At 39.1% G+C, this 25,371-nt stretch overlaps 2 protein-coding genes across 7 annotated transcripts; one reads left to right on the forward strand and one right to left on the reverse strand.

Moving 5' to 3' along the window:
* The first annotated feature begins 1,403 nt into the window (after window positions 1-1,403).
* LOC131956090 (uncharacterized) lies at window positions 1,404-8,722 on the forward strand. 3 transcript variants are annotated; one of them, XM_059320487.1, is made up of 7 exons: window positions 1,415-1,488; window positions 2,444-2,560; window positions 3,691-3,781; window positions 3,997-4,187; window positions 5,000-5,101; window positions 7,997-8,089; window positions 8,360-8,722. In XM_059320487.1, the coding sequence occupies exons 2-7, from the start codon at window positions 2,447-2,449 to the stop codon at window positions 8,597-8,599; spliced, it is 831 nt and encodes a 276-aa protein (XP_059176470.1). In that variant the 5' UTR covers window positions 1,415-1,488; window positions 2,444-2,446; the 3' UTR covers window positions 8,600-8,722. The 3 variants fall into 3 exon arrangements, with proteins under 3 accessions (XP_059176472.1, XP_059176470.1, XP_059176471.1); XM_059320488.1 differs by having other exon boundaries at window positions 4,000-4,187; XM_059320489.1 differs by lacking the exon at window positions 2,444-2,560 and having other exon boundaries at window positions 1,404-1,488.
* A 63-nt stretch (window positions 8,723-8,785) lies between these two features.
* On the reverse strand, window positions 8,786-21,547 carry LOC131956089 (transmembrane protein 260). Of its 4 annotated transcripts, none has more exons than XM_059320484.1 (19): window positions 21,298-21,547; window positions 19,477-19,585; window positions 19,113-19,256; window positions 18,878-19,029; window positions 18,582-18,756; window positions 17,884-17,997; window positions 17,556-17,735; window positions 16,865-16,905; window positions 16,026-16,109; window positions 15,683-15,794; window positions 15,342-15,415; window positions 15,141-15,219; window positions 13,075-13,205; window positions 12,858-12,912; window positions 11,551-11,702; window positions 10,813-10,992; window positions 10,618-10,671; window positions 9,929-10,019; window positions 8,786-9,731 (listed from the first exon to the last, which is right to left on the reverse strand). In XM_059320484.1, exons 3-19 carry the CDS (start codon window positions 19,254-19,256, stop codon window positions 9,486-9,488), a joined length of 2,064 nt encoding a protein of 687 aa, XP_059176467.1. In that variant the 5' UTR covers window positions 19,477-19,585; window positions 21,298-21,547; the 3' UTR covers window positions 8,786-9,485. The 4 variants fall into 4 exon arrangements, with proteins under 4 accessions (XP_059176467.1, XP_059176468.1, XP_059176466.1 ...); XM_059320485.1 differs by having other exon boundaries at window positions 19,477-19,601; XM_059320483.1 differs by lacking the exon at window positions 19,477-19,585 and having other exon boundaries at window positions 8,788-9,731.
* Window positions 21,548-25,371: the final 3,824 nt, after the last annotated feature.

Consider the following 25,371-nt stretch of genomic DNA (forward strand, 5'->3'; position numbering starts at 1 on the left):
ATGGCATTGGGCATGTGTACATGAACTAGACCGACATGGCATTGGGCATGTGTACATGAACTAGACAGACATGGCATTGGGCATGTGTACATGAACTAGACCGACATGGCATTGGGTATGTGTACATGAACTAGACAGACATGGCATTGGGCATGTGTACATGAACTAGACCGACATGGCATTGGGCATGTGTACATGAACTAGACCGACATGGCATTGGGCATGTGTACATGAACTAGACAGACATGGCATTGGGCACGTGTACATGAACTAGACCGACATGGCATTGGGCACGTGTACATGAACTAGGCCGATATGGCATTGGGCATGTGTACATGAACTAGACAGACATGGCATTGGGTATGTGTACATGAACTAGGCCGACATGGCATTGGGCACGTGTACATGAACTAGACAGACATGGCATTGGGTATGTGTACATGAACTAGACAGACATGGCATTGGGCATGTGTACATGAAATAGACAGACATGGCATTGGGTATGTGTACATGAACTAGACAGACATGGCATTGGGTATGTGTACATGAACTAGACAGACATGGCATTGGGTATGTGTACATGAACTAGGCCGACATGGCATTGGGCATGTGTACATGAACTAGACAGACATGGCATTGGGTATGTGTACATGAACTAGACAGACATGGCATTGGGCATGTGTACATGAACTAGACAGACATGGCATTGGGTATGTGTACATGAACTAGGCCGACATGGCATTGGGCATGTGTACATGAACTAGACAGACATGGCATTGGGCATGTGAACATGAACTAGGCAGACATGGCATTGGGCATGTGAACATAAACTAGACAGACATGGCATTGGGTATGTGTACATGAACTAGACAGACATGGCATTGGGTATGTGTACATGAACTAGGCAGACATGGCATTGGGTATGTGTACATGAACTAGACAGACATGGCATTGGGTATGTGTACATGAACTAGGCAGACATGGCATTGGGTATGTGTACATGAACTAGGCAGACATGGCATTGGGTATGTGTACATGAACTAGACAGACATGGCATTGGGTATGTGTACATGAACTAGGCAGACATGGCATTGGGCATGTGAACATAAACTAGACAGACATGACATTGAACTTAAAGTTGTTCAAGGTTCCTGTTCTACCTGTGGGCGAGTGGGGTTTCATTCAGACATTTTTAACTTTTCGTCAGATGGTGGCGGGACGGTGGACTTACTCAAAAAGGGGGGGGGGGGGGGCAGATGCCTAATAGAAATATTTGGGGGGGGGGGGGGGGGTGTGACAATGACAAACCTTCGCGCGGACGGTGTCTGATAGCTCCTACAGATAGCCCCACCAGTTTATCGACCGCCACAATTGAAGCTTGGCAATAATTAACTCCCCTTACTGGTAAATTTAGCCCATGGTTCGCGGGGTCAAAGTTCGGGTAACAAAGGTTGGTTGTAAACATTGTCGACTCCCTGCTTGCTCCAAGTAAGTAGATTTACATTTAGTTTGACTAGATGGAAGGAGGGGGCAGTTCATTCGGACAATTTGGCCACAATAAATTTTGGCCACTAGCCCTAAGCAGGAAACCCGTGCCCATAAAGTGTAAATAATGAGTGGATAAATTAAAGAACATGTTGGTTACGGCTGGAAGACCGATGCTTTTTACTTTCTCGTCAACAGTGTGTCGAGGAAGTATTGTAATCCTGCTGAATATTTCACTGATATTTTGACAGATTTCGCCGTTTTTCACCTCCCTACTTTATCGTATAAGAAATACTAAGGAAATATTGTAATCATGCACAAATCTAAAACGTGATATCGACTTATTTTGACGTCCGGTGCCAAAAAAAAAAAAAAAAAAAAAAAAATTAGCAACCCGGTTCGTCGGTGTATATGTGAACACGTTAACTTGAGTAACGTTTCAGTTAGGATGACGACAAAATTTCAAGTATAAACAGTCTACCAAACATGTAGTTTTCTATCAACTCTTGAACGATTTCCGGTATACGGAAGTGATTTTTTACTCTACTTCTTGTTTCTCAAAAATCAATAACTTTAGTACTGTTAAAGTCAGGTGGACAATACTTTAAATTTAAGTATCAGATTGTATGCATAAAGTTCTATACGCTTTTGAATTACTTCCGGTAACCGGAAGTGGTACTTTACGCTATTTCCATTATCACACGACAAAGTACAATATCCTTTATAAGATCTTATACGTTGATCACCCTAAAATTTTGAGTGACCTGACTTTTCTGGAAGTTTCCGGTTTCGAAAATACCAATAACGTAACTATCGCTTCAGGTAGGTGGACAAACTTGCATACAAAGGTATTGGATCTTACTCTCTTGATTCCGTCAAATTTTTAATTATTACCGGTGACAAACCAAAACAGCTAATGCCGTCCCTGATACTGAGAGACGAATGTCTTGTGTTGCAGACAATGGCAGCTACAGCCAGCAGATGTCTGTCCGTTTGTTTGTGTCTGGAAGACCCACTGGCCAACCTGCTACTGGTCAGTCAAGTAGCCAACGGATCGGTCTTCGGGCGACATCAGGTGGGTGACGGGTCAGGCACGAGGTAGAGTAGATTCGTGGGGCTCTTGCATTAGATTTGTGGGGCTCTTGCATTAGATTCGTGGAGCTCTTGCATTAGATTCGTGGGACTTTTGCATTAAATTTGTGGGGCTCTAGCATTAAATTTGTAGGGCTCTAGCATTAGATTCGTGGAGCTCCTGCATTAGATTCGTGGGACTTTTGCATTAGATTTGTGGGGCTCTTGCATTAGATTCGTGGGGCTCTTGCATTTAGATTCGAGGGGCTCATGCATTAGATTCGTGGGACTTTTGCATTCGATTTGTGGGACTTGCGTTAGAAAGATTTTCTCTAAGATTCGTGGGACTTTTGCAATAGAAAGTTTTTCTCTAAGATTCGCGGGACTCTTATTGAACAGTCGTAGCCTATGTAGTTAAGCCTCAGCTAGATTTAATTAATGAACAGTCGAAAATAAAAAAATTTAAAAAAAATTATAATAAAAATCTTTTAAAGTTTAAAGGTACTGAAAATAATAATAATAGTAAAACTAATTTTTCTTTAGTTAAAGCGTTGGTCGCTAAAATATGTAAGGGATATCACGAGTGACTAATTCTTCTATCAAAGAAAACAAATTAATAATAAATTACTTTTAATTTCTTATATTTAGTGTATTTAAAAGCTGAGGCTACTATAATAATATATAGTATGTGCTCTATTCATTCAGTAAATAACGAAACAACGAAGTAGGGGAGTTAACTGCAAAAATGTAAATAACCAAAAACGTAAACGATTATATTTCCTTTTTCTAAACATTTAAAACGATTAAAGATGTGTAAGTATAGCGTATGGGCTGCCTATTTTTTCGGAACCTCCATGCATTGCACTGTCTAGAATTATTCACTAGAATCTTAGGTTCTAATTATACAGTTTGTTGGCTGGCTTCAGACAGTGTTCCTTTCAGACATTTTTCTCAGGGCGGGTGGAAATTGTTTTAAAGATTTATCTATAGGGTATAGAGTATATTTTATCGGGAATGAGGGCAGTGAATATGCTACTACAGCTGTACCATTCTCTCAACCCCCCCCCCCCCCCCCCCATGAAAGAAACTTTTAGCATAACGTTGATAGTAACTAGACGAGCCTTAATTCACCAGCCACTGTCGCTGACATTACATGCTGATGGTACGGATGATCTTGACGAGCTAGAAATGGAGATACAAGACTGTTCATTCCCTTTGGTGCAAGGTAAACGACGTTTGCTCATCTACGTGTAACTTTTGTTAGGGTAAAGTAAACTAGATCACTCATAGAACAACTTTTGTTGGGGTCAACTAGAAGAACTTTTGTTGGGGTCAACTAGAAGAACTTTTGTTGGGGTGAACTAGAACAACTAGAACACATTGTGATGAGGTGAGCTCTACATGAGATAAACAAAACTGGATGTTTTCCTCCCACTCAAGCAGGTGTGTCTAAACACCGAGACTTACAAGAGATGCCAGAAGCTCCTCAACTTATTGTGGTCATCTTAAACAGACGAGAGTACAAGCCCTGGGGCTCGTCTGATGGGCAGTTCCAGACACTGGTCAGTCTGGTCATCTACATGCACAACATGGGCAACATGCTGGATGGTCGGAACCTGAGCAACACACAAGTAGGTCACACAACAGGGATGGCGCAATCAAACATCTAGGGCAATGTCAATAACCTAAGGTAGAGACACTTGTAGGTCGTGTTATAAATGGTGACAAAAGTAGGTCAAATGTTAAAAGTGGTGACAAAAGTAGGTCAATGGTTAAAAGTGGCGATCAAACATCGGGGGGGGGGGGGGGGGGGGCGGGGCGACACATCGAGTAGCTGTGTGATGTTACACTCATACAGATTTACATTTTTATGATTGATGCAACAAACTTATTTCTTTAACTTTTTATACTTAAAGTTTCAACAGAAAATTAAATTTAAAAATGACAAAAGAATTAGTATCATCAAAAAAGAATGAGGTGATGTAGAAAGAACTAAAATTGAGCTGAAAAGTTTTCACACAGATACTTAAAAAGTATGCTAAAAAAAACTTTTTATGCAATTATTTACTGCCTGGTTAAATGTGGAACAAGAAAGAAGGACCATTTTGTCCTAGAGAAATATTTGCAGGCATCCTTATGTCAACATAAGCATCAATCAGTCACAGGCTTTTTGCCAAGAGCCTAATTTTTAGAACACTATTTGACTTAGACTCTATAACTACTGGCCCTTTTGTCACGTTTTTTATCACTGGCTACCACCATGTTTTACCAGTGGCTACCACCTTGTTTAACCAGTGGCTACCACCATGTTTTACCATTGGCTACCACCATGTTTTACCAGTGGCTACCACATATGTTTTACCAGTGGCTACCACCTTGTTTGTTTTACCAGTGGCTACCACCTTGTTTTACCAGTGGCTACCACCACGTTTTAACCCAACAGATTCTTGTAGTAGGAGATCTTGCCCTGACTGCCGCCACTATCCTGGCCAGCAAGCTTAGCCAGCTATCAGCCAGACAACTTATAGCGCTGGACGGAGATTCTGTAAGTTGATGAGGCAGATTTGTACATCTCTTTACAGTCAGCATTATGTAACAAAGTATCAGGGACAGTAGTGTGCAACAAAGAATGACTTGGTATCTAAGACAGTTCTGTGTAGACTCTAGTATCTGGGACAGTTCTGTGTAGACTCTAGTATCTGTGTAGACTCCAGTATCTGTGACAGTTCTGTGTAGACTCCAGTATCTGTGACAGTACTGTGTAGACTCCAGTATCTGTGTAGACTCCAGTATCTGTGTAGACTCCAGTATCTGTGACAGTTCTGTGTAGACTCCAGTATCTGGGACAGTACTGTGTAGACTCCAGTATCTGTGACAGTTCTGTGTAGACTCCAGTATCTGTGACAGTACTGTGTAGACTCCAGTATCTGTGTAGACTCCAGTATCTGTGTAGACTCCAGTATCTGTGTAGACTCCAGTATCTGTGACAGTTCTGTGTAGACTCCAGTATCTGGGACAGTACTGTGTAGACTCCAGTATCTGTGATAGTTCTGTGTAGACTCCAGTATCTGTGACAGTACTGTATAGACTCCAGTATCTGTGTAGAATCCAGTATCTGTGTAGACTCCAGTATCTGTGTAGACTCCAGTATATGTGACAGTTCTGTGTAGACTCCAGTATCTGGGACAGTTCTGTGTAGACTCCAGTATCTGTGATAGTTTTTTCTGTGTAGACTCCAGTATCTGTGACAGTACTGTGTAGACTCCAGTATCTGTGTAGACTCCAGTATCTGTGTAGACTCCAGTATCTAAGACAGTTCTGTGTAGACTCCAGTATATGGGACAGTACTGTATAGACTCCAGTATCTGTGTAGACTCCAGTATCTGTGTAGACTCCAGTATATGTGACAGTTCTGTGTAGACTCCAGTATCTGGGACAGTTCTGTGTAGACTCCAGTATCTGTGACAGTTCTGTGTAGACTCCAGTATCTGTGACAGTACTGTGTAGACTCCAGTATCTGTGATAGTTCTGTGTAGACTCCAGTATCTGGGACAGTTCTGTGTAGACTCCAGTATCTGTGATAGTTCTGTGTAGACTCCTGTATCTGTGATAGTTCTGTGTAGACTCCTGTATCTGTGTAGACTCCAGTATCTGGGACAGTTCTGTGTAGACTCCAGTATCTGGGACAGTACTGTGTAGACTCCAGTATCTGTGATAGTTCTGTGTAGACTCCAGTATCTAAGACAGTTCTGTGTAGACTCCAGTATCTGGGACAGTACTGTATAGACTCCAGTATCTGTGTAGACTCCAGTATCTGTGTAGACTCCAGTATCTGTGATAGTTCTGTGTAGACTCCAGTATCTGGGATAGTTCTGTGTAGACTCCAGTATCTGTGATAGTTCTGTGTAGACTCCAGTATCTGGGACAGTTCTGTGTAGACTCCAGTATCTGTGACAGTTCTGTGTAGACTCCAGTATATGTGACAGTTCTGTGTAGACTCCAGTATCTGGGACAGTACTGTATAGACTCCAGTATCTGTGTAGACTCCAGTATCTGTGTAGACTCCAGTATCTGTGTAGACTCCAGTATCTGTGTAGACTCCAGTATCTGTGATAGTTCTGTGTAGACTCCAGTATCTGGGATAGTTCTGTGTAGACTCCAGTATCTGTGATAGTTCTGTGTAGACTCCAGTATCTGGGACAGTTCTGTGTAGACTCCAGTATCTGTGATAGTTCTGTGTAGACTCCTGTATCTGTGTAGACTCCAGTATCTGGGACAGTTCTGTGTAGACTCCAGTATCTGGGACAGTACTGTGTAGACTCCAGTATCTGTGATAGTTCTGTGTAGACTCCAGTATCTAAGACAGTTCTGTGTAGACTCCAGTATCTGGGACAGTACTGTATAGACTCCAGTATCTGTGTAGACTCCAGTATCTGTGTAGACTCCAGTATCTGTGTAGACTCCAGTATATGTGACAGTTCTGTGTAGACTCCAGTATCTGGGACAGTTCTGTGTAGACTCCAGTATCTAAGACAGTTCTGTATAGACTCCAGTATCTGGGACAGTTCTGTGTAGACTCCAGTATCTAAGACAGTTCTGTATAGACTCCAGTATCTGTGATAGTTCTGTGTAGACTCCAGTATATGTGACAGTTCTGTGTAGACTCCAGTATATGTGACAGTTCTGTGTAGACTCCAGTATCTGTGACATTACTGTGTAGACTCCAGTATCTGTGACAGTACTGTGTAGACTCCAGTATCTGTGTAGACTCCAGTATCTGTGATAGTTTTTTCTGTGTAGACTCCAGTATCTGTGACAGTACTGTGTAGACTCCAGTATCTGTGTAGACTCCAGTATCTGTGATAGTTTTTTCTGTGTAGACTCCAGTATCTGTGACATTACTGTGTAGACTCCAGTATCTGTGACATTACTGTGTAGACTCCAGTATCTGTGACAGTACTGTGTAGACTCCAGTATCTGTGTAGACTCCAGTATCTGTGATAGTTTTTTCTGTGTAGACTCCAGTATCTGTGACAGTACTGTGTAGACTCCAGTATCTGTGACAGTACTGTGTAGACTCCAGTATCTGTGTAGACTCCAGTATCTGTGATAGTTTTTTCTGTGTAGACTCCAGTATCTGTGACATTACTGTGTAGACTCCAGTATCTGTGACAGTACTGTGTAGACTCCTGTATCTGTGTAGACTCCAGTATCTGGGACAGTTCTGTGTAGACTCCAGTATCTGTGTAGACTCCAGTATCTGTGTAGACTCCAGTATCTGTGACAGTACTGTGTAGACTCCAGTATCTGTGTAGACTCCAGTATCTGGGACAGTTCTGTGTAGACTCCAGTATCTGTAACAGTTGTGTGTAAACTCCAGTATCTGTGACAGTCATGTGTAGACTCCTGTATCTGTGTATCAAACATTAAACACATGCAGGAGAAGCCTGTGTCCTTACCCCACAAGAGTGAACATCATGGCAGGGTAGACAGGATCACTGCAGCCATCAAAGCTTGGTGGACTGGTCTTAAGGTGAGAGGGGGACCAAATTCTTAGACCTCACAACTTGGGATGGGGACCAAATTCTTAGACCTCTGACAATTTCAGACCTCACAACTTGGGAAGGGGACCAAATTCTCAGACCTCGGATATTTTCAAAACTCACAACTTAGGATGGGGACCAAATTCTTAGATGGGAACCAAATTCTTAGACCTCACAGTCACAACTTGGGAAGGGGACCAAATTCTTAGACCTCACAACTTGGGAAGGGGACCAAATTCTCAGACCTCTGATATTTTCAGACCTCACCACTTAGGATGGGGACTAAATTCTTCAGCGCTGAAAACTTCAAGCTGGGCTACTTTTTATCATCCCCTGTCAAGATGGAAGCTCCCAGAATGTTCTCAGTCAGCAGCCCTGGTCATGTGACCTCCCCCCACATGTCAGAGGTCATGGCCACAACAGACACGGCTCAGCAGATCTTCAACCAACTGGAGGGGAGTGTAAATGGTGCTCAACCTTCTACACTGGCTAAACTCTGACACTCTGCTGATAAAGATGACTAAAAACTTTCTTCATTTGTATCCAGCTTTTTGATAAATAGATGACAGGGGAGGTAAGGCTGTCTGAACACAAGAGTTGACAACTGCCCTTCTGTTCTGGCACATTTGACTTATCTTTTTAAACTGTTTAATATAAAATAAAACATAACTAGAAAAAAGCAGTTTTTCAAAAAAGTGTTTTGGAAGTTTAGAATATTTTTTCTGAGTTTAAACAAATATTTCACAGCAAATTTTGCTTGAAATTAAGGTGAAAACGCTACAAATTCAAAAGGCACTCAAAAGTTGAGACATGAAGTCAAGCATAAAGGTTTGAATAGTTGAAACATCATTCAATGGATCATAAAATAGATAAATATTTGTGGGCTCTATGTGGTCCATTAGAACAGGGGTCTCCAAACTACGGCCCGCGGGCCGGATGCGGCCCGCGAAGTCCTCTCATCCGGCCCGCGGAGATTTTTTTGTACACGGAAAAAACGTTTGTTGGTGATGGCTGAGGAACTTTGCCCAGAAAAATCAAAGACATGCCTGAAAGAAACTGGCCCCGAACTGAAATTTAATAGTTAATGCGGCCCTCGGACTGAAAAGTTTGGAGACCCCTGCATTAGAAGATAAACTTGTATATTTGATATGCCACAACACAAACACTCAGTCCAGTCACATATTTTCAAATTATTTTAAGTACATTAGTTCACATGATAAAATATACAAAATGACAATTGTAATATATATTAGAATACAACAAACAAAAACATGATAAAATGTACATGTATGACAGATGAAGTAGATAGACCTTAGCCACCTAGCAGATAAGTTAACCCACTGTCAAGATAGACCTCAGCCACCTAGCAGATAAGTTAACCCACTGTTAAGATAGACCTGTGCTACCTTGCAGATAAGATTCTAGAGTGGTGATTGCTTTTTTAATCTTCTTGGCATCAGCATCTCCAGGTTCCTGGTGAACAAACTCCTGGAAGTGCTGGATGGTTTTCTTGAGCAGCATGACCTGGTCCAGGAGGGTGTCCACATGGAGGAGTCTCTCACAGACAATGGCATAGTTGCGGTGCCAGAAGGCTGGAGCAATCTTGTGTTTCTCCAGCTCAGATGAGTACAGCTGCAAGGATAACACACTTTTAGAGGGGTGCACACAGCTGCAAGAATAACACTTTCAGGGGGTGCACACAGCTGCAAGGATAACACACTTTCAGGGGGTGCACACAGCTGCAAGGAAAACACACTTTCAGGGGGTGCACACAGCCACAGACAAGTTTTAAAAATAAGTTGAATGAAATCAAATCTGTGGGCCCCCACCTGATAGGACTGTACGAGCAGCCTAGTGTAGTCCGTACTGTTCTCAGGCAGGGTCAAGGCACGCTCTAGATAGAACAAGGCGGTGGCAGTCCTGTAGGGAGGTAGAGAACAATTTCTGTTGGTCAAACATTTGTTTCCATATGGCAGTCCTCATTTAGTTCAACTGTTAGGTACCCACTGATCTTACTTAGCTCATGACTTTACCCACATATCTTGGCTCATGACTGTACCCACATATCTTACTTAGCTCATGACTGTACCCACATATCTTACTTAGCTCATGACTGTACCCACATATCTTACTTAGCTCATGACTGTACCCACATATCTTACTTAGCTCATGACTGTACCCACATATCTTACTTAGCTCATGACTGTACCCACATATCTTACTTAGCTCATGACTGTACCCACATATCTTACTTAGCTCATGACTGTACCCACATATCTTACTTAGCTCATGACTGTACCCACATATCTTACTTAGCTCATGACTGTACCCACATATCTTACTTAGCTCATGACTGTACCCACATATCTTACTTAGCTCATGACTGTACCCACATATCTTAATTAGCTCATGACTGTACCCACATATCTTACTTAGCTCATGATTGTACCCACATATCTTGGCTCATGACTGTACCCAGATATCTTACTCAGCTCATGACTGTACCCACATATCTTACTTAGCTCTCCACATTTCTGAACTGGCAACAGTTTCCCATGAACCGTCATCAAATCTATGAAATAAAAAAAGTATGAATTAAGTTCTAAAAGGGAATATCAACATCCAACATCAATAAAAAAGTTTCTAAAGGTAAAAATAATCCCCAGATCTAACACATATTTCTAAATAAGGTGGTAAATTATCTCCCAGAGACCTGGTCCAAGGGTACAGCCAATCCTCCGCTATATTGGCTGTTTTCTTTGTCCAGAGTTCTAGGTCAAGGTCAGTGTTGCTTCTGACTATCTGCCAGCAGACGCCATAAGGCCACAGGACATAATCAGCTCTCCAAGATGGGTCATGTTCCTGGACACCAATACAAGCAAATATCTGGTGTCTGTAAGACAAAACAGGCAAATATCTGGTGTCTGTAAGCAGGCAAATATCTGGTGTCTGTAAGACAAAACAGGCAAATATCTGGTGTCTGTAAGACAAAACAGGCAAATATCTGGTGTCTGTAAGACAAAACAGGCAAATATCTGGTGTCTGTAAGACAAAACAGGCAAATATCTGGTGTCTGTAAGACAAAACAGGCAAATATCTGGTGTCTGTAAGACAAAACAGGAAAATATCTGGTGTCTGCAAGACAAAACAGGAAAATATCTGGTGTCTGCAATACTATATCTTCATATGCCAAGTTCGCAGAAACAGATGAACTCTACTTCATCTGCCCAACTGACCAATAGGTTCAAAAGAGTAATAAGAACTTACTTATGATCATGTTAAAAGACATTAAAAATCAAGCAGATATGTATGAGGTAGATGGCTGAGGTATGGGCAGTGTAACAGCAGTTTCTTCAGGCTGAGACTCACTAGACAATGTCCTGGTTTTATAATCCCTTAACACCTGACACATCCTGCGCAACTGATTAGAATTTGTTATAGCATGACTTACCTGTCGTAGTTGGCATCAATCAAATCTTTAAAAGTAAAGGCTCTTTTCCCATCCCTGCCCACACCAGAGTACAGCTGCATCCTGTCCCCAGGGAAGTGAAGCCTGGGGTAAAACTCTCTGGTCATAGGGAGGGACCATTCATAGGTCAGTACCTGTAGGGGTGGGTAAGGTAAGAACATTACCTGTAGGGGTGGGTAAGGTAAGAACATTACCTGTAGGGGTGGGTAAGGTAAGAACATTACCTGTAGGGGTGGGTAAGGTAAGAACATAGGGAGGGACCACTCATAGGTCAGTACCTGTAAGGTGGGTAAGGTAAGAACATTACCTGTATGGTGGGTAAGGTAAGAACATAGGGAGGGACCACTCATAGGTCAGTACCTGTAGGGTGGGTAAGGTAAGAACATTACCTGTAGGGGTGGGTAAGGTAAGAACATTACCTGTAAGGTGGGTAAGGTAAGAACATAGGGAGGGACCACTCATAGGTCAGTACCTGTAGGGTGGGTAAGGTAATAACAGTACCTGTAGGGGTGGGTAAGGTAAGAACATTACCTGTAGGGGTGGGTAAGGTAAGAACATAGGGAGGGACCACTCATAGGTCAGTACCTGTAGGGTGGGTAAGGTAAGAACATTACCTGTAGGGTGGGTAAGGTAAGAACATAGGGAGGGACCACTCATAGGTCAGTACCTGTAAAGGTGGGCAAGGTACCTGTAGGGGTGGGTAAGGTAAGAACATTACCTGTAGGGGTGGGTAAGGTAAGAACATTACCTGTATGGTGGGTAAGGTAAGAACATAGGGAGGGACCACTCATAAGTCAGTACCTGTAAGGTACGTAAGGTAAGAACATTACCTGTAGGGTGGGTTAGGTAAGAACATAGGGAGGGACCACTCATAGGTCAGTACCTGTAGGGGTGGGTAAGGTAAGAAGAGTGTGGTACCTGCACCCCTAGCTGAGCACTATGGTTGTGTACCTGCAGCCATATGCTGTGCACCAACAGCCCTCTGACTGACTGTACCAACAGCCCTCTGACTGACTGTACCAACAGCCCTCTGACTGACTGTACCAACAGCCCTCTGACTGACTGTACCAACAGCCCTCTGACTGACTGTACCAACAGCCCTCTGACTGACTGTACCAACAGCCCTCTGACTGACTGTACCAACAGCCCTCTGACTGACTGTACCAACAGCCCTCTGACTGACTGTACCAACAGCCCTCTGACTGACTGTACCAACAGCTCTAGCTGACCCCTATGGCCTGTCAATTAGCATTAAAAGCGCTTTAATTCAGCAAATAAAGAGAACTCACCTCCTGGTCAAATATAGTCAGGTCAGGACGGACATTTTCACAGATATGAAAGTACCTGTAGGCAAATCAGGACAATTATTTTCAAACTTACAACCAATCCTCTCATTAGTGTAAAATGGGTTATAGATAACTGTTTGGCAATATTACCAATGTATCTGAATGTTAGTGAAAGCTTAGTCAAACCAAAAGTTCCCTTCATACAGATAAGACTACAGACCTGAAAGAATTTGAAGGCAGATCTCCCTTAGTGAGGACGATGGAGTCTTCAGGAAATTGTTGCAGGGTCTGCAGCGCAAAGTCTCGCACCACAACGTTGCCACTCTGGTCACACACTGGCCAGCCAAAGTACTGACAACAGAAAACTATTGGTCACACACTGGCCAGCCAAAGTACTGACAACAGAAAACTAGTGGTCACACACTGGCCAGCCAAAGTACTGACAACAGAAAACTATTGGTCACACACTGGCCAGCCAAAGTACTGACAACAGAAAACTATTGGTCACACACTGGCCAGCCAAAGTACTGACAACAGAAAACTATTGGTCACACACTGGCCAGCCAAAGTACTGACAACAGAAAACTATTGGTCACACACTGGCCAGCCAAAGTACTGACAACAGAAAACTAGTGGTCACACACTGGCCAGCCAAAGTACTGACAACAGAAAACTAGTGGTCACACACTGGCCAGCCAAAGTACTGACAACAGAAAACTAGTGGTCACACACTGGCCAGCCAAAGTACTGACAACAGAAAACTATTGGTCACACACTGGCCAGCCAAAGTACTGACAACAGAAAACTATTGGTTACATACTGGCCAGCCAAAGTACTGACAACAGAAAACTATTGGTCACACACTGGCCAGCCAAAGTACTGACAACAGAAAACTAGTGGTCACACACTGGCCAGCCAAAGTACTGACAACAGAAAACTATTGGTCACACACTGGCCAGCCAAAGTACTGACAACAGAAAACTATTGGTCACACACTGGCCAGCCAAAGTACTGACAACAGAAAACTATTGGTCACACACTGGCCAGCCAAAGTACTGACAACAGAAAACTATTGGTCACACACTGGCCAGCCAAAGTACTGACAACAGAAAACTAGTGGTCACACACTGGCCAGCCAAAGTACTGACAACAGAAAACTATTGGTCACACACTGGCCAGCCAAAGTACTGACAACAGAAAACTATTGGTCACACACTGGCCAGCCAAAGTACTGACAACAGAAAACTATTGGTCACACACTGGCCAGCCAAAGTACTGACAACAGAAAACTATTGGTCACACACTGGCCAGCCAAAGTACTGACAACAGAAAACTATTGGTCACACACTGGCCAGCCAAAGTACTGACAACAGAAAACTATTGGTCACACACTGGCAAGCCAAAGTACTGACAACAGAAAACTATCCATTAATTTTAAATATTTTGCTTCTTAAAACTGCCCATCCTCTAAAAACCAACGAATATCTAAAACTAAAAAAATTAATTCATTTTATCAAACAGAACAATAATTTAGTAAATTTAGTAAATTATTGTACAAGCTATAATTTACATATAAAATGTATATGGATCAACATAAGAAAGCTTTAAGTAGCCATACAACAACAAAAGAACACAATGAAAGGAAAGTCAGTAAATCATAGTAAGTTTAGTGGTTTTTGTCTTTCTTACAGACCAGCTGGTGATCTTTGTATGAAATTATGTACCATACATCTGATTATCTCTGGACCATCCATCAGATTATCTGTCTGTTTATAATCCTTCTGATTATCTCTGTATACCATCCATCCAATTATCTCTGTATTATCTCTATGTACCATCCATCTGATTATCTCTGTATACCATCCATCCAATTATCTCTGTATTATCTCTATGTACCATCCATCTGATTATCTCTGTATACCATCCATCCAATTATCTCTGTATTATCTCTATGTACCATCCATCAGATTATCTCTGTGTACTATCCCTAGATAGTGCCCTGAACCAAACACTACTATATAACAAAGAGCCCAAACACCATTTCTCTTAACACATTTTGATTTGACTTCACCAAACTTTGACTGAGTATACTATAAAGCTAAGGGGAAAAATAAAAAAAAAAGGAAAAGCTGAACATGCAGTCAAAGTCTACTCACCATAACAAGGTCAATCCTGGCAAAACATGGACCAAATTAATTTCTGTGTTTAGTTGGTGTATGTGTCTCATGAAATAACACTAAATATGGTTCAAGTTGACAGAGAAGCAAGAGAAAACAGTAGACCTACCACATGAGAGGCAATCAGTGGTAACACAACTGCAACATCCAAGTTGGACGGGAGATAGTTTAGCTTGGAGCTCAAGTAGCTGAAAGTCAAGAAACAATTGCTGAGGCTCACATGGTGCACACACTTTTAGTACAAACACCACATGTTGATTTTTACGTAGCACATGACACAACTGACCACACAACTGACCACATAACTGACCTCCAGATGTCTGCCAGAGCTAGACTTGCCAGGATCACCACTAGAAGGTCACTCTGTATCCAGAACCTTTCTACCTGAGACAGACAACTGAATTTAATGTTGGCTCAATTTATAACATCTTATTACGTCTTATTGCCCAATTTTTTTACGTCTGATGGTCCAATTTATTATGAAAACACTTTATAAAACAGGGGATTTGAGATGTCCATGTTGTATACTGTGTGAACTCACCACTTTGTAAAACAGGGGATTTAAGATGTTCATGTTGTAAATTGTGTGAACTCACCACTTTGTAAAACAGGGGATTTACGATGTCCATGTTGTATACTGTGTGAACTCACCACTTTGTAAAACAGGGGATTTGAGATATCCAGGTTGGCCCGCCAACAAAAAAACATGACATAGATAAGCAGCATCAAGGCAAACAGCATGGGGGTGCTCTGTTTTTTATATCTGCATATTCAAAAGTAAACACTGTCAGTTCAAAGCAAATATAAACAAGTTTGTCAATGTAAATGTAGAGCAAACTATGGTAAAACTGTGCACATGTTATGCATAAATTTGACCCCCGCCCCACAACCAACACCACCACCCAACACACTTATTATACCAGTATTTGACCATTTCATGTGTTTCCCTTGTAATTTCACCACTTACAACTGGGGAATTAAAACATTTACAAACCTGGAATAAACAGAGACCAGAGAACAAACAGCCAAGAGAAATACCCACAGAGACACATCGCTCAATAAATGGTTAATGTATGCACTGAAATAAAAAGTTTTTACTTTCATGTTCATACTTAACTAAATGAAGTATGTTACGCCCATGTCCTTTAGTTCTTTGGAACTAGACGGGGAATCGTAAACAAGAACCTACCAATCGTCACGTCTCACGTAACAATGAAGAACTAATAATGAATTAATAATTATTTTTACTATTTAATGCCACAATAAGAATACAACAACTAACGTTAACCCACCACTGCATGGAACACAATCAGAAAAATACTGCTATCTACAAGTGACAATAAAAAGTCCTTAGTCTGACTACTCTACTTGTCCCTAACGGTCAATTCTAATCTAAATCTACAGACATCCCGTGGCATGCCACCAGCTTACAGAGACGTCCCGTACAGTCAGTACTGGCCAGTCAATGAGAGTTCAAGTCATTAACTACCGACTGTCACTAAACCCAGTACCATACAGGCGATCTGCTTGGCCGGACCCCAGATTTCCCACGGTCAACACTGGTCAGCTTCTGACCTATGGGTCAGCCCAAGTCAAACCCCAGGTGGTCAGTGGTACAGGTGGTCAGTGGTACAGGTGGTGGTCGTACAGGTGGTCAGTCGTACAGGTGGTGGTCGTAATAGTAACTGATGTGAGATCAGCTCTGTCGCTATTGTTTACTACACATACATTTGTTTGACTAATTGGTCACTTGATGCGATGTGTGAAGTGTGTGTTACAAGATTTGATGTGATGACATGACCTACTCAGACATCAAGTGGTGACTAAACTTACATAAGACCTGCCGTAAAACCTTGACCAGTGTGATCTTTGAGCTACAGAATACAAAATTGGACAAATAATCAGAGTTAAGTTACAAGAATCACAATCAACTAACACAGAAATTATAATTCTAAATCTTAAAATACAAAGTACATTTTGCTGTGGATCTACCACAGACTTCCTATTAGGATTTTGTTTAAACGTAGATGAGTTGACAACATTACAGCCACCAACAAATTTAAACGTAGATGAGTTGACAACATTACAGCCACCAACACATTTAAACATAGATGAGTTGACAACATTACAGCCACCAACAAATTTAAACGTAGATGAGTTGACAACATTACAGCCACCAACAAATTTAAAAGTAGATGAGTTGACAACATTACAGCCACCAACACATTTAAACATAGATGAGTTGACAACATTACAGCCACCAACAAATTTAAACATAGATGAGTTGACAACATTACAGCCACCAACAAATTTAAACATAGATGAGTTGACAACATTACAGCCACCAACAAATTTAAACATAGATAAGTTGACAACATTACAGCCACCAACAAATTTAAACATAGATGAGTTGACAACACTACAGCCACCAACACATTTAAACAGATGAGTTGACAACATTACAGCCACCAACACATTTAAACATAGATGAGTTGACAACATTACAGCCACCAACACAACGCACCAGATCCCAGGTCCCATACTCTGTTCTAAAGAAATGTCGTAGGAAGCCCTGAACTGTTCTAGAATCTCCCCAAGTCCATCGCGCTATGTGCAGAAAAGATGAGACTGGGAGATATAAATAAGGCAAAAGTCCACACAAAAGCAACAACCCCTGCTTTAATAGAAGGCCAAATGACAACATCTGAAAATGCACAACAAGAACCATTGTAAATAACTTTGAAAAGGTTATGTTATGTAATTTTAAAGGAAAGCATCAAAAGATTTTTAAATGTATTCCTGTTTGGTAAATAATTTGTGTTAGCTATTAAAGTAATGGAATATTGCATTACCTGTATTTGGCCTAGCTTGTACCATGCCCAGGGAATGAGAGGAAGAACATACAACACACTGGTGTGTTGGTTAGACAGACAGAGCCCACACAGAAATGAACCTATTAAAGAAACCTAGAATTTTATTCATAAAAAATTTTCATCAGTTTATTTAAATTAGTGAATACAAATAATAAAAAAAAAAAGTTAACTGTAACAATAAAAATATGTTTAGAGGTTTTCTAGTTTTTTAAACTTTTTGATTGGAGCAGATGACTCACTAAAAAAACATTTTTGGATGGGGTCTAGCCAACTCACTCACAACATAGAATAAAAATGAAAAATTTCAAAAGAAAAAATGTTTCTTTATGCTGATGTATTTCTGTCATCTAAACAAAATATTATATATTCAATTGTAATTATGGTTAATTTTAAAACAAAAATGAACACTGAAAAAGTAATAATCAAGAAAGATAGCAGAAATAAAATAGCTTGAAAGGCCATTAATTTTTATATAGTCATAACACTGTTACAGCATTATTTTTATCCCACCCATTATAAATGAATTAATATTAATTCAAGTGACATTCAAGTAACTTTCTTAATATATGAGAAATTGCAGTATTGGTCGTTTTATTCTGATCAAGCCAAGATCTATTTTTCTCAGTTAAAATTTTCTATGTTAAAATTTGCATTCAGATTAGCAACTAGAAATGTACCTTAGGTGCTGTCTGTTTGGGACTGGATTCAAACTTGATGGCTGTCAACATCAGACTTGACAAGAGAAGTGTGTTTAAAGTAAAAACCTCAGCAGTTACTGACCACGTGCACACCAAGCTACTGCAGCTAAAAATACAAGCTGCAAACAGCCCAGCACCATGAAGTAAAGTCATTCTGAAAACAGACAGCTAAGTCAACTAAGTTGAATCTAAACAATAACAGACAGAACTAAGTCAACAAAGTTGACTGTAGCAACACGGTTAACCTCACTAATTTGGGGCAAGTCAATGCTTACCTATAGACAATTAGATACAGGACAACAGCACTAAGAGCCCCACATAATGCTGACAGTAAATTTACCCTCCAAGCAATAGAACCAACAGGAATGATGCTGATCAACAGTTTTGCTAGCAGTGTAAAAAGTGGATATCCTGGTGGATGAGCTACCTGCAGAGTTTTGTACAAAGTATGTTTAAAAGAAATTAAAATATTAAACTTCAGACTTGCTAAACTGCTAAATAAAAACTTACACCAAATTCATAGGCAGCAACTATTAATTCCCCAGAATCTCCACCAGGGAGGGAGTGGTGCAAGTTCTTGTAATAAAATGATAGTACACAAGTAAAAACAACAATGCTGAGACTTCCATTTTTGTTAGATATCATCTCAGGCATCTGTAAAATAAAAAACAGAGAATGTCAAATTTTGTGGCATTTGTGGGATGTTGTATGAGTTTGAGCCCGGGATCCGTACTCGAGCTGGAATCCGAACTCAAGGCGTTTGGGTTGTAATCAAACGTTCTATCATTTGACCCCACCGTCAGTTTATTTTTTGTTAGCATGATATTAATACTAGTTTTAATTAATATTTTACATTTTTAAAATTGATATTTACTTTTAATCAGGTCTATTATAGAATTTAGATCCAGTCTGTAGACTATAGTCTCAGTGGTGTCAACAGTGGGGTGCAATTTTTGGGTGACACCCTCAGTTACTGCACCTAGCTATTATTCATTGCCACTTTAATTATAATAATTTAATTAATTCATTGAATAATATTAATATTAATGAATGGTAATCTATCGTTTTAGGTACGTAAAATTGGCCGAGACTAGTAATGTGAAAAAAGGTGACTCATTAAATTTTAGTAATTATTTCACATTTTTAAGAGGATTTAAGTTTTGAAAGTTATAAAAATGGGTAAAACCTTCTTAGGTCTAGTTTAGCGTAGTAAATGGACACGAGGGAGAAAGTATTTGAGAGGCCCATTAATTAATTTAAAAATCATGCATGGCGTAGTTACAATTAATATGGTTATAAAAAATAAAATCCTGTCTGTCTGGTTTTTTTCGGACTTTACTAAAGATTGGATGTATTTGATGTTTTTAATATTTTCGGTAACTAAATAAAAATTTAAGAAAAAAGGCAAAAACAATTTGGTTTTCACGTGTAATGGCGACATAAACAATGACATCCTGCTATTCGGTAGGATGCCTTAAATTTTATTGTACACTTTGTAGGCCTAAGCTAAAAAAAGAAAAACTAGGTCATGGGGTTTAAATGTGCATTGTTATTGTTATTTATTGTATTTAAACAATTATTTAAAAACTTTATCTGCAAAGTTTTGTAAACAAATAATTATCGATCACGGAGTTCCTGTACAGCCAATCAATGTGTCTTACAACGAAAGTGAAACGTCTGGTTTTAAATTAGGCTTGTTGTATGTACTACATACTACTATGTAGATCTAGAATTCTAGATCTAGAAATCTAGATCTAGTCTAGCTAGAGATCTAGATATCTAGATCTAGAAAATTAAAATTAGGGCCTAAACTCAACAAATAATTATTAATCAATAGGGCCTAATGGTAAAATCTTAGTTTAGCCGCAGTTTAGCGGTTAGCGTCGTAAATGGAGGCGAGCGAGTTGACGAGATTCCGTCCCCAATGTTGTTGACATTGAATAAAAACGTGCTTTTTAGATTTAGACCGTAAAAAAAATAAAAAATAAAAACTTAAGCCTAAAATTAATTTAGAAATTTTATATTTTTAGAATAAATGTTATAAAAGTTGCAAATCCAGAGAACTTGAAAATAATTTGTTGAGTTTAAGGCTACATTTCTATTTATTTTCATCAAGCCTAAGTTATAACCGGATGTTTCACTTTCGTAAGACAAATATTGATTGGCTGTACACTGTACAGTAACTTAGTGATCGATAACTATTTGTTTACAAAACTTTGCAGATCAAGTTTTTAAATTACAATGCAAATTTAAAACCCCATGACCTAGTTTTCTATTTTTAGCTTACAATGTGTACAATAAAATCAATGGCGGCCTATCCAATAGCAGGATGCCATTGTTTATGTCGCCATTACACGTGAAAACCAAATTGTTTTTGCTTTTTTTTTAATTTTTATTTAGTTACCGAAAATATTATAAACATCAAATACATCCAATCTTTAGTAAAGTCCGAAAAAAACCAGATAGACAGGATTTTATAACCATATTAATTGTAACTACGCTGTGCATGATTTTTAAATGAATTTATACACCTCTCAAATACCTTTGAGACTTTTCTCGCTGGTGTCGTCCAAAACTAGATCTAGATCTAGATCTAGTAATGTAGGAGAGAGTGAATTAATGAATATGTCATTAAATTTGAGTATATTTTCGTATATTTTGATAAAATATTATAAATAATTGAATAATAAATCACCTTTTATGGTTAAATCAATTTAAATATCCTGAAATTAATTTTTATCAACCCTGTTCGAGACAGTAAATTTGCTATTAAAAACAGCAGCCATCTTGAAAAAATATTATTTAGAGTAGCTTCCCTTTAATTTCTATTCGCATGTAAATGTATTAATTTGTTCTTGTTATTTGAATGTTTGCTATTTTCATTTAATGTTTTAAGTGCTTCTTTTCTTTAGTTATTGATTCAATCGTATATTTTGTCTTTTTTTTTACTTCTCTTCACCTTAATTAAACCCCCAACCTCCATCGTATTATCGTTTTCCTAAAAAGTCAATGTACAAAATTCCCACCGTTTCACTCTATAAGCCTACTTTCTAAGATATCTGACCATAATTTTGACGAAAATAAATGTGTTTTTTTTCTACCAGCTTCCCTCATAAAACATCATATAAAAACACAAGTCACTCCACCATTTACGTCCGTCATGTTATGTTCAATCCCAAGTCACCACCTTTCAGACACATGTTGGTTATACTTTGTTATCAAAATGTCAATATCAATTACACACACAAAAATTAGTGATATGGGGTTGTCCTTAAATGATGTTACATATGATTTGTTTGTGAAGTGAAAGAAGGCGGGCCCGCTATTTATGACGTGTATGCATAATGAAAGAAGGTGAACGGATGGGTGGTGGGGAATACTAGGCCTATATTCCATCAAACTAACGTTGATTAAGCATTAGTATACGTATACCTTGTTAAGAACGGATGATCATAAATGTCGCAAGCCTGCTAGTTTGAGACGTTTGGCAAAACGGCCTCAACACAATAACTCCGTCAAAAAGGCTTGCCACCAAATGCCTGCCGACAAATATGCACCAACATATTGACTCTTAACGAAGGTACTTCTAACAATAAGGCTTAAATCAAATGACTCCTGAGAAAAAATGACACTGACAAAAGAGCCCAAGACAAAATCGGTCGCAAGCAAAGCTAGACAAATCAGTATATTTCACGACATGGCGTATAACAAAAGCTCAACTCTCACTGTTATAAGACTTCTGCATAAATGTACACAATGACCCCGTTATTTCAAATATTGATTACCGACAATATAGTCTAAATACACATTATGAATTCAAGAATCATTCAATTTATTGTGAAATCGATTTGCTTAAACCATTAATTTAGCGAAGTAAATTATAATTAAAATCCATTACATCAAACCCTTACACCGCGTTTACACTTGTGAATGTACGTATACTGTGCACGTCTAGAAAAAAAACGAATTCGCTATTAGTCTAGACATGTATAGTATACATTTCGCAAGTGTAAACGCGATGTTAGTTTAGCGTCAGAATCATTTGGCGCAACAAAACCGGAAACCGGAAATCAATTTATAGTCTGCTGTGCACGTTGTTTTTAAACACAAAGCAAAACGTTTTGTTGTAATCGCAAGAGTTGAGCAGTGTTTTTTTTTTCAAAAAAATAAAAAGTTTGCTAAATAACTAGCTCTTAAGGTAAAAAAAAACAATTAGCCATTAAAGTTTAAGATGGCTGGAAGGCCTAAAGGGGTAAAGCTAATAGGACAACCATTGTCCCGGTCGATCGTAAATAAATGCCAATGGCAGAAATTCGAGCCGAACATTGGGCGATTGTGCGGAGAGTTGGTGAACACTGATGCATCTATGTGCTGGCTTGCTAGCAGAAGATTACTTGCAAATACCCTAACGTGTGCTATCTGCAACAACCCGTGTAAATTGCAAAATTATCGGCACGGAATAAACGGAAAGAGATGGTCATGCGAACCATGTAATTTTCGAAAAAGCATACGGGAGGGCTCATTTTTTTCCAGAAGCCATCTGTCTTTAAAACAAATAGTTTTATTGGTATACTGCTGGGGACAAGATATGCCACAAAATCAAACTATGCGCGAATCGGGAGTGGACGGAGCGAACACTGACAGATTGGTTTAATTTTTGTCGAGAGGATGCTGGACGATACCTGGATATGACATATACTGAGTTGGGTGGTTTTGACAACGATGGAAACCCGATCATTGTTGAGATCGATGAAAGCAAATACTTTCACAGAAAGTACCATCGCGGACAGTGGACGGAAGTACAGTGGGTTTTCGGAGGAGTAGAACGTGGGTCTGGTCGATGCTTCCTTGCTACTGTTCCTAATCGCACGGCTGACGTACTGGAGCCATTGATTTTGCGGCATATTCTACCAGGTACCCACATTATTTCAGATGGATGGGCGTCCTATCAAAATATCTCAACCCTAGCGCACGGAATCTACCAACATTCAGTGATTGTTCACGAAGAGAACTTTGTTCGACCCGATGATCCAGAGGTTCACACCCAAAATATTGAGAACCTCTGGATGAGGGCAACGGGAAGCTGCGACGACAGTTTGGCACAAGTCGTGCTCTGTTTCCTTCCTATCTACGAGAGTTTGAATACCGTTCCTGTTTTCCTGATGACGAATGCATTTTTAGTCATTTTCTAACAGTTTTGGTTAATTTGTATCCAGTCATGTAAAAAGAATACAAAAGTAACTTGTTTCAATTTGTTGTTGTTGATCAAGTGTTACAACTAATAAAGCAATAAATGATTTACCCTCATGGTTTTAGTTTACCCTCATGGTTTGGACTCATTTGTATGCATAAAATAATTTACGACGTTATTACTTTTTGGCTACTTAAAAAGTATGACGCTAAACTAAGGTTTTACTCAATCATGTTTTTCATTATTTTTACTTTCTCGTATGTACGAAGTATAGAGAAAGTCTTTTAATCGTGCAAAAAAAAAAAATTGAGATTTTTACAAACCTCGATGTTTTAGGTCTCCCTGAGTCGGAAAAATGTAGTTTTGCAATCTTGTCCGTATGTGTGTGTGTGTAAACATGATAACTTGAGTACTGTTACAGCTATAATAGTTGATGAAATTTCATATATAAGGATTATATCAAAATCGTAGATCTTTTTCAACTTTTGAGCAATTTCCGATAACCGGAAGTGATACTTGTTCTACTTTGAATTTACAAAAGCCTATAACTTGAGTTGTATTTCAGATAGATAAATGAAATTTCACATGTAAGTAAAAGATCTAATTCTCTACCTTCTTTCAAATTTTGAGTAATTTCCGTTGGCCGGAATTAGTAATTTACGCCATTTCCGATTGCTCAAAAAACGGATGTAAATTTTGAAAGTGCTAATAATATTGCGCACTATTATGCAATTTTATTTGGCGTTCACTTGGTGTGCAATTCTTTTTTCTACGAAATTTTTTTCTATTTTAAAAAGTTTAAGTATTTAAAATGGATTAAAAATCATGTCCATATCGGCCGATTTTATCACTTTATGCACCAGCCTAAAGCGATAGATTACCACTCCTGGGCTTTACTTAAAAGACTTTTAGTTAGTAGTTGCGTTTTGTAAACATTCGTTACTGTAACCCATAGTTTTAAGTTTATTTAGACCGGTGAAAAATAAATAAAGTCAAGAGCATTAAATTACTGTTTCTTTTTACTGCTGCACCATTCCGGATTAATAAGCGAAGCAGACCTATCCTGAGATTATCTAGTCTAGGTCTAGATTTTTGATTTGTTACTAGAAACTAATGGGGCCCAAGGTAAGGCTAATATCCGCGACAAGGGTTGCCATGATGATAAAATGAATTTTTTTAATATGCAACTAAAAAATTCAATTATAAAATAATTAATTTTAAAAAGCTGCCATGACTAATTAATGATTTTATATTAGTATATGGTATTAAGATATAGATCTATTTATTTTTTTCTCATATCAGTGTTTATCTACCTGACCGATTTCTTTCAAACTTGGCACATGGGTCAAGACCTTTGACAATGTCATGTAACACCAAAGTTCTTATTTTTTAAAAGAATTCATTAGTTTCCTATAAAATGCTAAGCTTATTATACACATTATTTGTGTTCATTTGGTGCCAAATTTTTTTTAGTCATGCAAGTATATTGTATTAAAAAATTTAACGCATTGAAATTTTTTTGTTATTAAAAATAGTTTTAGTAACAAGCTTTTATATAATTATCATCTAAAAAAATAG

Source organism: Physella acuta, unplaced genomic scaffold, assembly GCF_028476545.2.
Source record: "Physella acuta isolate Inbredline_101_S28 unplaced genomic scaffold, ASM2847654v3 ptg001126l, whole genome shotgun sequence".
In the NCBI taxonomy this organism is placed as follows: Eukaryota; Metazoa; Mollusca; class Gastropoda; family Physidae; genus Physella; species Physella acuta.